We start from the raw sequence: 13,818 nt of genomic DNA, 5'->3' as shown, positions 1-13,818 counted from the left end.
GTGATTCAAGTTTCTTTATCTGAAGACAGGAAAATATGTGTTTATTCGTCTTCGCTAAAAGAATTTCCAGCACTTTGCTGTGTAGATCAACAAAGCTGAAGAAATGTACTGTACCCTTTTAAACATTCAAGTTATAAAAATGCTAGAAAGCTTCTTAACTCTAAAAATCATTATAGATGGGAAAACACTGCATGCTTTAAATATCTGCTGCTTACTCCCAGTGTTCTCAGACTGCTAGGAAGTGCAGCTTGGCTATAATGCTACACTATTTTGTTCTCCCAGGCTATTCATTGGCCAATAGAGATTCTATTATTGATTACTCATTCCACTCCTGATGGTTCCATGTGATACTCACCATTTCTATTTCTTTTTGACATTTTTGAAGGCCAAGCTATATTTTATTTGGAGATCTTGATATTTTTGCATGTGTTTGTTTTAAGGAAATATAGCAATAAGAGGCTTGTACTTTGGAGTGCTAATGGGTGTTCTTAGTGTCCCTGTATGAAAGTTGATGCTTGAAATCATCAAAAAATACTGTCTTCACTCAAGTGTGAGTGTTCACTGTGTATTTGGGTAAGATGAAAGATGGGGTCTACCCCTCACCAACTACATGTGTATGATAAGAGATTAGAGGGAAAGTAAGAGGATGCATAGGGGAGGAAGTGAAGTCATGCTCAAAAATATCAATAAACAGGTAAGGCATCATCAGGGCAGACAAAATGAAAACAGAGGCGGGTTACAGACCGCCAAAAAGCGGCGGCCTGCACCCGCCCCTTTCCCCGCTGGATCGGGGCCTCAGTGGTGAGAGCGGCAGCCGCTGAGGCCCTGATCTGCCACTTTCCAGGCTGCGGGGAAACGGCAAAAGGCCCCTTCCCCGCAGCCTAGAAAGGGGTGTGCTTGGGGCTTCAAGCCCCAAGGACACCCCGCGGTGGCGGGGAGGAGGAGAAAGGGGCCGCTTGGCCCCTTTCTCCTCTGCATCACTGGGTGCAGCCGTCTGAAGGCTGCGCCCAGCGACACAAAGCCAGGAAGGAGCTCCAAAATGGAGTTCCTTTCGGGGTTGCGGAAAGGGCGCCATAGGCACCCTGGCGCGGCCCCAATACACGGCCGCTGCCATTTTCTACGCACAGAGCGCGTACTAGGGTTAGGGGCGTCATTTCTAACCCTAGTACGCGCTCATCGCGTACTTTAAAGCCCTTTTGTAATGGGCCAGAGTTAGCCTGCCACCTGTTTCAGCCTGTATTGCTTTCTGCAAGTACTGTTGCATCTTTCAACATTTGGTTGGTCATTTCTCAATTTCCACATGAATGTTTATCCATTCTTCCTTACAGGCATCATACCATTTCCCAAATAAAATAGGATGGGAATGTGGTGAGGGGAGGGAAGGGGAGGAATACAGACATACAAACAGACAGACAGACACAGACACAGACACACATCCCTTGAGGCAAAGGCACCTGGGTTGGATGCTTTTGATGAGCAAAATGTGAAGAGAAAAGCGGCTATCATGGCAAAGCCATGGCTGTGAGAAAGCCATTCATGCCTGATGGGACTTTTTTTTTATAGACAGGAGCAGAATTGCAGGGCGGTCATTTCTGCCTCCTCCTAATTTAAACAAGATAAGCAGCTGGAGATATGTGAATGGCAAGACAAGAGAGGAAATGTATTAATGAATGCATTTTATTAAACAGGAGCTAATAATGGATCCGCCATGTAACACTTAAATGGGAATATTTAAATGGGAATGAATGGGGCAGAAGAGCAAGGTGAAAAGACACCCATAAAACTTCCTTGGGGTACCTCACCCCTTTAAATTCCTCTGGTACCAACACAAGAATACAATTACACAGAGGACTGAGGAGAGGTTTCTTTCCACTGGCTCACTTTATTTCCAGTTTCCTTCCTACTTTACATTCAGAATCAGCCTGGAAACAAGCAGTGGCAGGCATGACTACTCTGCAGCTATGATCAACCTGAAAACCTCTTTTGCATATTATGGGCCTGAGACAGACTGCCCGAAAAGGGCAGCCTACCGGCTGCCTTTTTTCCTCCAGAAGGAAGCCACAGCCGCCAAACTGTGTGGCTTCCCTACGGAGACAAAAAAGAACCCAGGAAAAACAGGTTCTTTTTAAGCTGCAGGGGCGGCGTAACAAGTGCACTACTGGAGCACTCGTTATGTAAGCGCCGCACAGCAACGTGTGGATGTCGCACGGTGTTTACGTAACAATGGCGGTGCCCGTGTACACAGGGCGCCACCATTGTTACGACGCCCGTATGTTCTAGGGTTAGAGACCATGTGGTTGCCGCACGGTCCTAACCCTAGAATCAGCGCTGGTATGCCGCTGTATGGCGGTATGTACCACACCATTATTACAATGGGATGGGGGACGGCTGAAGTGGAGAGACAATGTTACTTTGTGTACATCATGCAAAAATTCTCATCACTTCAAGAGACCAAATGCAAGAACTGGAACTATTTAGTATTTTGCAAAATTAAAATACATATGTATTCTTGTTTTACTTCAAGGAGTTCAAGAAAGTATACATGTTTCTTCTCACTGCCTGGTCAGTACTACAAACTTCACAAGAATGCTATGAGCCTGAAAAACAGTAGGAACCTTTGGCAAGGACCTACAGGAGCAGCATGTCAATTGTAACCACTACAGCACACAGACAATATCTTGTCCTAATGAAATTTCTCCAATTTAGTAATGTAAAGCCATATCATGATACTGCTTGCTAAACTTGTGCATACTTTAAAAACATTTAAAAATACACAGTCAAGTAGTAAATATGTTTGAAATAAATGTTTTCATTAAAATGTTTTAAATACAAATATAATTAAATTAGACAGATGGACAGATAAATTAAATGTATGATTCAATTGTAATATTTAAAACAAATATAATATTGGGGGGAAAAACCATACAGTTGGATCCTGTTCATGTTCCATAAGCAGATAAAACAATGAAAGAATGTTCCAACCATTCTCCCATTACCAGTGGTCAATATTTGGAGGGGGAAACCTCATTCTGTTGCTGTAACATCAGGCCCACGTCCCTCCCACAATCCTCCCATGCTATTCTAAAAGGTCCACCAACTGCCTATAACATACCGTACTTTTGGAGGCACAGAGAAGAGAGGGGGTACAGAAAATTGAAATCATCTTCTGCTAATCAATGACAAGAGTACCCTTTGAACCCCATATATACAGTGAGCCTGTGCCATACGCAGGCTCCTTATAGGTGGCTTTCAGCATACTTTGAAGCCACCTGGGAAATGAGCAAGTGCTCTGTGCATGCATGTGCGCATTGCCGCATGGCAAGCACGAGCCCCATTATATCCAATGGGGCTTGCGAATGGCGCTTGCAGCCATGGGGTGCACAGGCAGCTGTGCAACAAGCATGAACTCCATTGGATATAATGGTGCTCAAGCTTACGCATTTTTGGTTTTAAACAGGGGGGGGGGGTCTGGAACGGATCCCCGTGTAAAGCAAGGGCCCACTATATTCTCATTTATTAAAACGAAGAGACAATCCTATATTCTCCTACATAACAGTAAGCCCTAATGAACTCAGTGGAACTTAAATTATGTATACACACACACGGGACTGCACTTTTAATGTTTTTCCCCCCTTCTACATTTTATAAACATTTCCTATGTGATACAATTGATTATTATCTAAATAACTTTTCATTTTCACCTGTTTTCTGAGGTCTGTGATAGTTTTTTGCATATCTCCAACAAATTCTTTGAAGTCATTCATTATAGGTCCTTTCTTGCGCTCGTCAAAGGATGAAACAGAGTTATTTAAAAGTATACTCTCCCTGGAAAAGCTGTAAAAAAGTAACCAGCTCATTAAGGAGGAGAGTCAAAAAAATTATTTTTAAAAGTGCATGTTTTTATCAGGACTGTCTCGACTCTGCATATAATGAATCCAATCACTCACACTGAATGAATTTCATCCTGATTGCTGAGAGTTAGGTTTGGACTAAATACTCAGTACAATAATAAGACACACATGGTCTTCATGTGCTGTAGCAAGAATGCAATCTACTAACCCAGCTTTGTCCTTCACTAGTTCAGACAGCCAAGACATACCTGAGATAACAAAACCCTAAGTGGCACAGTTGTCACCATGTAATTCTAGCAGGGCAGACCCAACAACTCTTTGTCAAGACGCATAATCACATGGTACTCTGTGACTGGCTGAAACCCAATTCCAGGCACCTGGTGCTTTGACCCCTAGGATGAACTTTTTCACCATCCTGGAGCCTTGTTTAAGTTTGTAGGATCAGGGAAGGTGGTGAAGCAGGCTGTAAGTATAAAATGCTGGTTGCAGAGACCTAAGAAGCTGTAATGAAATTGATCTTATATTTATGCAACTAGATATTTTTACTTCCCTTTAAAAACAAACAGATACAAAAACAAGAAAGTGTCAAGCAGACTTGAATTGTTCTACAGTTAATAATAATAAAAAAATAAACCTTTTATTTCTACTCTGCTTTTTTTTAAAAAAAACAATCTAAGTGGTTTACAATATTAACAGAATACAACATATATACAAAATATCCCCCCCCCCATTAAAGAAGAATTAAACAGTTTAAAGTTAAAATTACACGAACAATTATAACAATAACAGTGGGCAGAGTCATCAGATATATATTGGGGGGGGGGGGTGTCACTACATGGCCAAGTAATTTATTCTGGGAAGGCCTGCCAAAAGAGATCTGTCTTAACAGCTTTCTTGAAGCCATCTAGATTGGTGATTTTACGGATCTCATCCAGCAGGCCATTCCACAGGCTGGGATCCAGTGTGGCACAGTGGTTTTAAGTACTGAACTATGACTCTGGAAACCAGGGTTCAAATTCCTGCTTGGCTGTGGAAACCCACTGAGTGAACTTGGGCAAGCCACATGCTCTTAACCTCTGAGGAAGGCATGGCAATTCTCCTCTGAAAAAATCTTGCAAACAAACAAACAAACAAACAAACAAGACAGGTTCGCCATAGGGTCACCATAAGTAAAAAAAATGACTTGAAGGCATGCAACAACAACATCTCAGCATTTGAGCTGGGTGATACAAAACAAGTAATTCCACTTTTGCCTGTACCATAATTAGTAGTGCCATTGGAAAATAGTAGTAGCTTAAATCTCTGTGGTATTGAATGTTGCAGGAGATTGGACATCTCAGATGCTGAATGCTTGCCATTTAAACACAGGCCAAACAAGAAGCCCACCCATCCTCTCTCATTTCCTGACTACTGTTTCCTGATGCCTTCATAAGACACACTAAACTTACTCCAGAGTCCACGGGATACATTTTTAATACTACTTTGGAGAGACATGAAACAAAAGCCTCCTATATCACATATGACTTGATATTCCTGTTGCCTGATTGGCATTCCCATTTTTAGCCAGATTGTAAAACAGACATTTCAACTAAAATATGTCTGTATTAGGAATATTTCTTTTGTCTAAAAGGGAATCTGTTCCTACCAATGGAAAATCACCAACTTCAAGGTTATCAAGATTGGAAAAGTTAGTTAGTTTTCCAAGTGCTACTTAAAACTTTTGCTTCGGCAAATAGGATAATTCATGGCTACTGTTTATTTCTGGAGATGTAGGTTGCTTTTAACCAAAGCGCTGCTGACAATTCTGCAGCACCAGTTAACTAAATTAACATAAATTTTAAGAATGCATACAGTGCAGATCAGATGACAATAATAGATGGGGCTGAAAAAGAATTCTTTCACAATGTGAAGATTTGGCATTAACATGTAAAGAACACTGGCTGGCACGTGTTCTCTTTATCATGCTTCATATTCTGTTGCTATGAAATAAAAGACAGTACAGTACTATACTCCTGGATTTCATTAGACTTGCAGCTGTTTTGTCTATTAAATGGTTTAATCTTTCCTCCCACCATGTTACCTGAGATAAGAAAGGATAAAAAAAAGTTAGCTAAGGCCAGGAGAAAAGAATGTAGATTTTATAGCATCTAATCTTAAAAGGATACATGTGTTATTATTCTCTGGTAATGTATTGCCTTTTTTAAAGGTAATATATTATAGATGTGTAGCAGTATTAATATTGCCTATTCCAACAAAATCTTGGATTTAAACAAATTCATTCAATTTTATCATTCAAGAAAACTGTAATAATACTTAATGTACTGAAATGATTCAGTCCTAAAAGGCAATACTACAGAATACAATATTCACTACTAAGAACCCAAGATTATTTTTCTATAGGCTTGGTTCCAGTAAGGAGATTAGCACACAAGGGGCTAGTGATGGAACTGAAGTGGAATAACAGCCTATCATTCCTCTTCTTTTTGGATGACGTTGTCACTCATCCATTGCTGTTCCATTGCTGATCTGTTGCTATACCATTATAGTCCTCCCTTCCCTTACATGGAGGATCCATTCTGGACCCCTCTGTGTAAGGGGAAAATTGAGTATGCTCATGCCCCACTGAAAATAATGGGGAACATGCACATGACGCCACAGGCGTGCATGCTATTGATAGAATTCTCGTGCGGCTTCAGCGTATGCTGAAAGCAGTGTAAGTGAAGCCCACATATGGCACAGGCTCACTGTATTATCACACAATTTTGCATTAGCAAGAGATACCCATCAATATGAAATTGCACAATAATAATGGTATAACAACAGATCAGCAATGGATGAGTGATGACATCATGCCAAAAAGAGAAAAATCATAGACTGTAATTCCACTTCAAATCCATCACTAGCGCCTGATGTAGTAATCTCCCATATTTGAGGAGATTATCGCATGGAATTTAAATTGACTTTTCTCTGATAGGATAAAGCCTCATTTAATTTTAAAAGCGGGTGTTATCTTACGCTCATATGAGTGCAACCCATATGTAGCCCAGATCCCAGCCATGATTATCCTGCCACTTTTCAAAAATGGCAAGCTCCCATTTTTTAAAAGCCACTGGATAAGTGTGGCTGGGATCTGGGCTGCAGACGGGTTGCACTTGCCCGGCCATGGCTGTGTGCAATAACACCCACATTTAAAATTAACTGCAACTTTATCCCATCAAGGATAAGGTGCTTTAAATTCAATTGATAATCTCCTGACAGTCACAGGAATCCTGGCTTATTTAGTCATAAACTATCCTCAGCAAAATCAGTTATGGAAATGTGCAGTGTGATTTGCTAAGCATATGGTCTAAATGTGCAAGGGTTCGTTATCTGCTTTGTTTCTTTCCCAACAAAACAGAGAAGGAAGCCTAAAATGGAGCCTGTGGAACAGGCGTGGGTTCTTCATTTTGGGACCTCGTCTCTCTTTCTCTCTCCTGTCTTCTAATTTAAGAAGAGGAATCTTCTTGGCTTCTGTGCCTCTTTTCTTTCTTAAAGATTCTTTATGTAGACTGTTGTCTCTCCTTTTCCTGGCCATTATTCAGAGCTGGAATTAGGACTTCTGCCATCAGCAGTTTTTCTCATTCTATGTCTCTGACACATTGGAGTGCTGGAGGTTTTCCTGCAGATTCGCCGTCTCTCTAAAACCAAAACCACTCTGTCCAGACTTATATTTTGGGTTTTTTTTTGTTTTTGTTTTTTGTGACAGGAAGGTGACATTCATCACTTCTTTCCACATCATATGGGGGCAATACATCTCTTCTTTAGGGAAGGCATATGAGTATCTCTTTAATCGAGACTGGACACAACCACTTTCTTCTCTCAGCAACCTTTCAGGGCATTAGTGGTCTCTCTGAGAGTCTCAGTTCACAGCTTGGCAAGGTTAGCTCAGGTACTGCTCGCCACAACTGTTCTCTGAAGGAAATTCAAATGATGGTTTTAAGAATTGCCCTTATTCTTTTTGCAAGTGCTTCTTGCTTAGCACTGGATTTATAGTGGGTAGAATAAGACAACAAAGGACATTTTCCCACCAACTATTTACTTTCCCAGTGCTGTTCTTCATTCCCATTTAATTAGCTTGGTTTACTACAGTTGGCCATCCTTATCCATGAATTATTTATCCATGGATCCAACCTTCCAGAGCTTGAAAATATTCAAAAAAAGTGTAAGTTACTCATGACAAATCTTGATTTTTGCCTTTTTATATAAGGGGCACCATTTTAATATGCCATCGTATTTAATGGGACATGAGCTTCCATGGATTTTGTTATCCATAGGGTTTGTGAAAGGAAATCCCAGCAGATAACAAGGACCCACTGTACTTTAGCTTTCTCTTCTTTATTATCTCCATAGTCTACTATACTGTGTTTGGGGGGGGGGGAGGTAAATCACTTTCTCCATGAGAACACAGAATTCCTATCAAGCTGTTATGTTTCTCTATTTTAATTTAAATATGGGGAGATAAAACAAAGAGTGTATTAAAAAAGTCTCTTTTCAGGGAAAATATTGTCATCTGTCCCAAAATATTTAGCTGAAACTTTGCAGAACATAATGTTCAGTTTCCTGTATACATTTTTCAAAATTTTTCAATTATGAGAAGTAAAAACTAGATCACAGTGTTTCAGAATTTATTAGAAAACATAAATTATCACTGTGGCCTAACCTTAAATATGTCCTTATAAACAATAAAGGAGAGGTCATAATCTCAAAGATTTTTTTTATTTCTTTTACCTCACCAAGCTTATACTGTCACTATGTGCCTTCTCCATGCAAATCCTAAATCCCATATAAGAAATAGTCCTGCATTCTTATATCTAGCTTGTAAGAACTGTTTCCTTCACTGAATCAAATCAGTTGTCCAGTAGCAAATAAGAAAATCAAAACTTCTCAGTTAAACTACACTAAAACATTATCTTGTGTTTTCTTGGCATAATTTTTCTCTCTATCTAAAAAGTTCTGGCTCTCTCCACTTCTCTTCTCTTTTGTATTCCACAATCCCTGTTATCAGCAGGGGAGAAATACTTTAACTACACTCTCCAGCAAACCACCTCTAACAGCTGTAACAGTTGTTTAACAGCTGAATTATGTTACCAAGGTCCTTCACAGGAATAGATATGTTCTCCATTGCCCTGTATAATCCAAACAGCCAATGGTTTATAGCATCATCTTTAACTATCAACTACCACTAATCAGAGCACGTACAATTTTACTCTAAGGGAAATTTTTCCTCTAGCTTCTCATCAGCTTTCTCTAGCCATTGCTGCTTAAAAACTCCATGATTAGGACTCCTTAAATGACAGCTCAGCAAGCTGCAAAGAAGCAAAGGAGTAGCACCAACCCTTGGGATAACAAATGACCATTTCCCACTGAAAAATACAAAGAATGTTCTCTACCCACAATGGTAATTTTTTCTTCACACAGCCTTCACAGCTCTCCAACAGCAGCAAAACTAATAGCATTTGATCCTTTCACACAAGTAGCAATAGCAATAGCGAATACATTTCTATACCGCTTGTCAGTACACTTAAGCACTCCCTAAGCGGTTTACAAAATGTAAGCTAATTCCCCCAGCAATCTGGGTACACATTTTAGCGACCTTGGAGAGATGCAAGCCTGAGTTGAGCTTGAGCCCTTTTGCTGGTATTGAACTCCTTTGCGACTGAGTGGCTGCAGTACAGGCATTTAACCACTGCGCCACCAAGGCTTACAAGCAAACTTCTACATACAACTGGATGGTGACTATTGAAATATAGAAGTACAGTAGTTTCCAAGACTCCACAAAATACATAAATGCAGAAATCCCAGCCATATGCTGTTGAGGTTAACTGTAATTTTGTATGTGAGGGGTCTTGTAGCACCTTTGACCCTGAGTGAAAGAGGTTGGAGCATAAGCTTTCGTAGACTTGGTCTACTTCCTCAGATGCATGGAGTGAACTGATGCTCAGGAAGGACTATTGTAATCAGACTGTATGAATAGCCATGGAAATGCAAAACCTGGGGGTATGGTGATGAGGTTGTCTAAATTTAATGGCCACTCCTGGATTGGAGATGCCTCAAGTTCAAGTGTGGTCATGGCCACGGACTACTTCGGTACAGAGACCAGTACTGTACAAAGAATGGAACCAAATTTAATTGACAGAATGAGGAACTTAAATTCCTTCTGAATTTATTAAACATTTTAAAAGCATTAACTTTTAGTTCTGCAGACAAATAAGGCAAAATGACTTCCTATTTAAGATCTGGACATACAGTTGGCCCTCTCCTTACAGGGGGGGGATCTGTTCCGGATCCCCCTGCGTAAGGGAAAATCCGCCTATGCTCAAGCCCCATTGTTTTCCTCTCCAGGCGGCTTCCATGTAAGCTGGAAGCCGCATAAAATGTGTATACGCATGGCGCAGGCGCACTGTATTTCTAAGATTTGCAGGGAAAAGAACCAAAAAATAAACTGGAGAAAATATAAATAAGATAAAGAGACTTGAGTCTGACAATGTTTTTGAAAAATCTCAAGAGATCTTTGTCACAATTTGTAGTGCTGATTTGTGCCTTCAAACTGACTCCAACTTACACAATAATGTGTGCTTCTGTATTCCAGTTATTTACCTTGTTCTTGAAATTTTCACATGTTTTGAAGGCTTGTCTTCACGGAAACTGTAATCAAGAGAACGTCTTCCTCGAAAGTGGTAAGAGAAAGCATTGAATTGTCCTCTAGTTCTACAATCTGAAATTAGAAAGGATGTTACAGGTCGTATGACGAAGACTGAAAAACTGTAAGAGAAATTCAACATAATCCACAACCCACAAAATTTCCCTGTTAAATATCAAGAGAGAGAGAGAGAGAGTAAAAGCTTTTCCCAAACTGTGGATATAAACTGTACCATAAAAGCAATGCTTCTTTGCAGAGCAAACACTCTGTTTTTGATATATAAACTAGCAACTAGCAACATATAAACCCAAACACTAGCTTGATTTAACAATTTTCATCACAGAATTACTGTTTTTATATGGTAAGCATATTAAAATCTAATCTAGAAGTATAACAGTGTACAGGCAGCCTGAATACACTAAAGACACGAGAGCCCATCTGATCTTGGGAACTAAGCAGGTTCAGCTCTGGTTAGCATTTGGATGGGAGACTGCCTATTAATATCAGGTGTTGTAGGCTACCTTTCAAAGGAAGGAACTTGCAAAACCAGTTCTGAGTATACTTCATCCAAAGAAAACACTATGAAATTCATGTGCTTGCCATAAATAGGCAGGAAACTTGAAAGTATATATACACACACATAATGCAGTTGCCTATAGAATGATCATCACCTGCTTCCATTCACTGAACATGAAGAAAGCAAAGTTACAGCCATCTAAGGCACCACTGAGTAGTGATGAGGACAAAGTTTCCCCATTTCAAAATGATTTGCCTCTTCCAAGCATAGCCTGCATCCCTTTTAATCTGTCTATGGTTAAAATGTGGGAGAGGGTATCTTCTGTGGGAAAGGGTCACTAGAGACGTGAAAAACTAATTCAGCATCTCCATGGCAAATTATATTCCTGAATTTTATTTTCCCTGTCTGTGTGCCTTCAAGTCATTTCTAATGTACGGCAGCCCTAATTAGACCCTATCACAGGGTTTTCTGAGGCTGAGAGTGAATGACTTGCCCAAGGTCACCCAGTATGTTTCCATGGCTGGGTAGAGCTCTGAACCCTGGACTCCAGAGTCAAATCCAACAGTCAAACCACTCAATACCATGCACCTTCTGCCTAATAGCTATACAATATAATTATATAATTTTATTTGAAAAATCTATAGTATTTTTTCTATTTTTTTTTCAATGGACATCTGTGTGTACATGTAATTAAGTATACCTTCACAGCAATCTTGCCACATCCTGAGATCAACTTTTGGAATTTCATCACAGCTTCCATATCCATGTGGGAACTCGGCCACTCTGAAAACATCACGTTGGACTCTGGTAATATTGTCCCCATTGTCACACAGGATTCTGGCAAGGGACGACTGCTTGATCTGAGTCAACTGAGATGGAGTAAACACACCAGGATTCTCATGCCATAATCTGTAATTTCACATGAAGAATACACCCTTAGACCATAATCAATAAAATATTTTACTAGTGGACAACAGTTATTAGAACCTATACACAATATCTATTTTGTGCATATTAATATGAATAGAATCCAGGAAGTACTGATACAGTCACTGATAGAATCAATTTTTACAGTAACCATTATCTCTCCCTATATGAAGCTACTTCTCCTGACATATTTGTAGAAGCAATCATATTCTCTGAGGCAACTAGACAGACAGACAGACAGAGGCTCATAATTCTAGCAGATACTTTATTACTTTAATGCTATCTGAAATCTATACTGTTAGAAAAATCAGATAGAACTGCTCACTAGTACCTTGTACAACAGCAGTATTTCCAGAGCTTTATTAAAATATGGCCTGTTAATATGGTCAAATGCCTTAATTGTCCTATTTACAAACTCACCCTGATAACACCTTTAAGATACAGTTCACATATGCACACATATCATTTAGTATCTGGTATCTGGCACCTCACTCACAAGTGATCAATAATCAAACTCCATTACAAAGCATTACTCTCTGAGTAATATGAAGCTTCTATCTCTGGTGCTTCATTAGGCATATTCCAGCTAAACAGGGCTAATCTGTCCTTTGGGGAAGACAGTCATTTGTCTACAGTGATGGCGAACCTATGGCACGCATGCCAGAGGTGGCATTCAGAGCCTTCTCTGTGGGCACATGTGCCATTGCCCCAGCTCAGGGTTTGACATAGTTTGTTACTAGAAAGCCAAAGGGACACGGCACTTTGCAATAAATAAGTGGGTTCTGGGTTGCAGTTTGGGCCTCTAAAAGGTTCACCATCACTGGTCTAGGACATCAGAGTCCTGAACTAGCTGCTAGTATAAGTGTGCTGTGTAAAAAATGAAGCAGGATGTATTATTATAGGCAGGTGGGGAAGAAAACAGGAAGGAAAAGGCAAACAAGATAACTCATGAAGAAGTGCCATAGAATTTTACAAAAGGAGCAGGCAAACTGATGGCTTTTGGGACCAATTTTGTTTTCCAAGTTGTTAGTCCCTAATACCTTTGAACCAACTAAATACAAAATTAGACATGGTATAAAATGCTGGGTAATGCCAATTACTTAAAACACCCCATGAACCATAATCTAAGGCTGCATCTCCACAGCAGAAGCCATGGCAGTTAAAGTGGTGTCAAACTGCATTAATTATGCCATGTGGCAGCAGCCTGAGTGAGCTTAAGGCCATGCTCATCTTCCCACCCACTATTTCTCTGCTTCATTAGCTTTTTTTTTTTTTTTTTTTGCTTTCAATAAAAGGTGTTGGAAATTCTAGTCAATTACCATAGCTGATTATTGTCAAAATTGTAAAATACTCCTTTTACACACAACCTACCTGTCTCCATCTCGAAGACGTTTAAACTGTGTGCTCAACAGACACATCAATGTTGACCCCAATCTGCTACCAGGAACTAAATCTTCTACCATAAGAGCAGGAAACAAATCTATGTTCAGTGGTGAACCATATAATCTATAAGAAGTCAAATGATTGTGAATCAACAAAAACAAATGAATTCAGTAGCATATTGTATTTAAGAGCAACAGCTGAAATTTAACTTAATTAGAGGCTGGAAAATACCAATCTGAATCAAGGCTAAAATGCTATTCTGAGTCCTCATTAAAACAGGGCCACACTGAATCAGTTACTTATGTATTGAGTCCAATTGGAACTCACCAAAAGGATTTCAGACCAGATCTTGTTCAATTTTTTAAATTTTTGCTCCTTTGCCTTTAGGTATTTGTGTACAGAACTTCATTTTAACTAGTTCTTATTAGGCTCTGAAATCTCCTTTGACTATTTGACCTTTA

At 39.8% G+C, this 13,818-nt stretch overlaps 1 protein-coding gene across 1 annotated transcript in view; it reads right to left on the bottom strand.

The window, feature by feature from the left end:
* Positions 1-13,818, bottom strand: part of PXDN (peroxidasin) — a 121,085-nt gene that overhangs the window by 5,291 nt on the left and 101,976 nt on the right. Inside the window, 5 exon segments of the mRNA XM_042470403.1 lie at positions 2-19; positions 3,702-3,834; positions 10,488-10,605; positions 11,748-11,956; positions 13,346-13,480. Coding sequence (XP_042326337.1) covers positions 2-19; positions 3,702-3,834; positions 10,488-10,605; positions 11,748-11,956; positions 13,346-13,480 — 613 coding nt within the window.

This window comes from Sceloporus undulatus, chromosome 1, assembly GCF_019175285.1.
Source record: "Sceloporus undulatus isolate JIND9_A2432 ecotype Alabama chromosome 1, SceUnd_v1.1, whole genome shotgun sequence".
Classification (NCBI taxonomy): domain Eukaryota; kingdom Metazoa; phylum Chordata; class Lepidosauria; order Squamata; family Phrynosomatidae; genus Sceloporus; species Sceloporus undulatus.
This window is presented reverse-complemented; position numbering and strand designations above follow the sequence as displayed.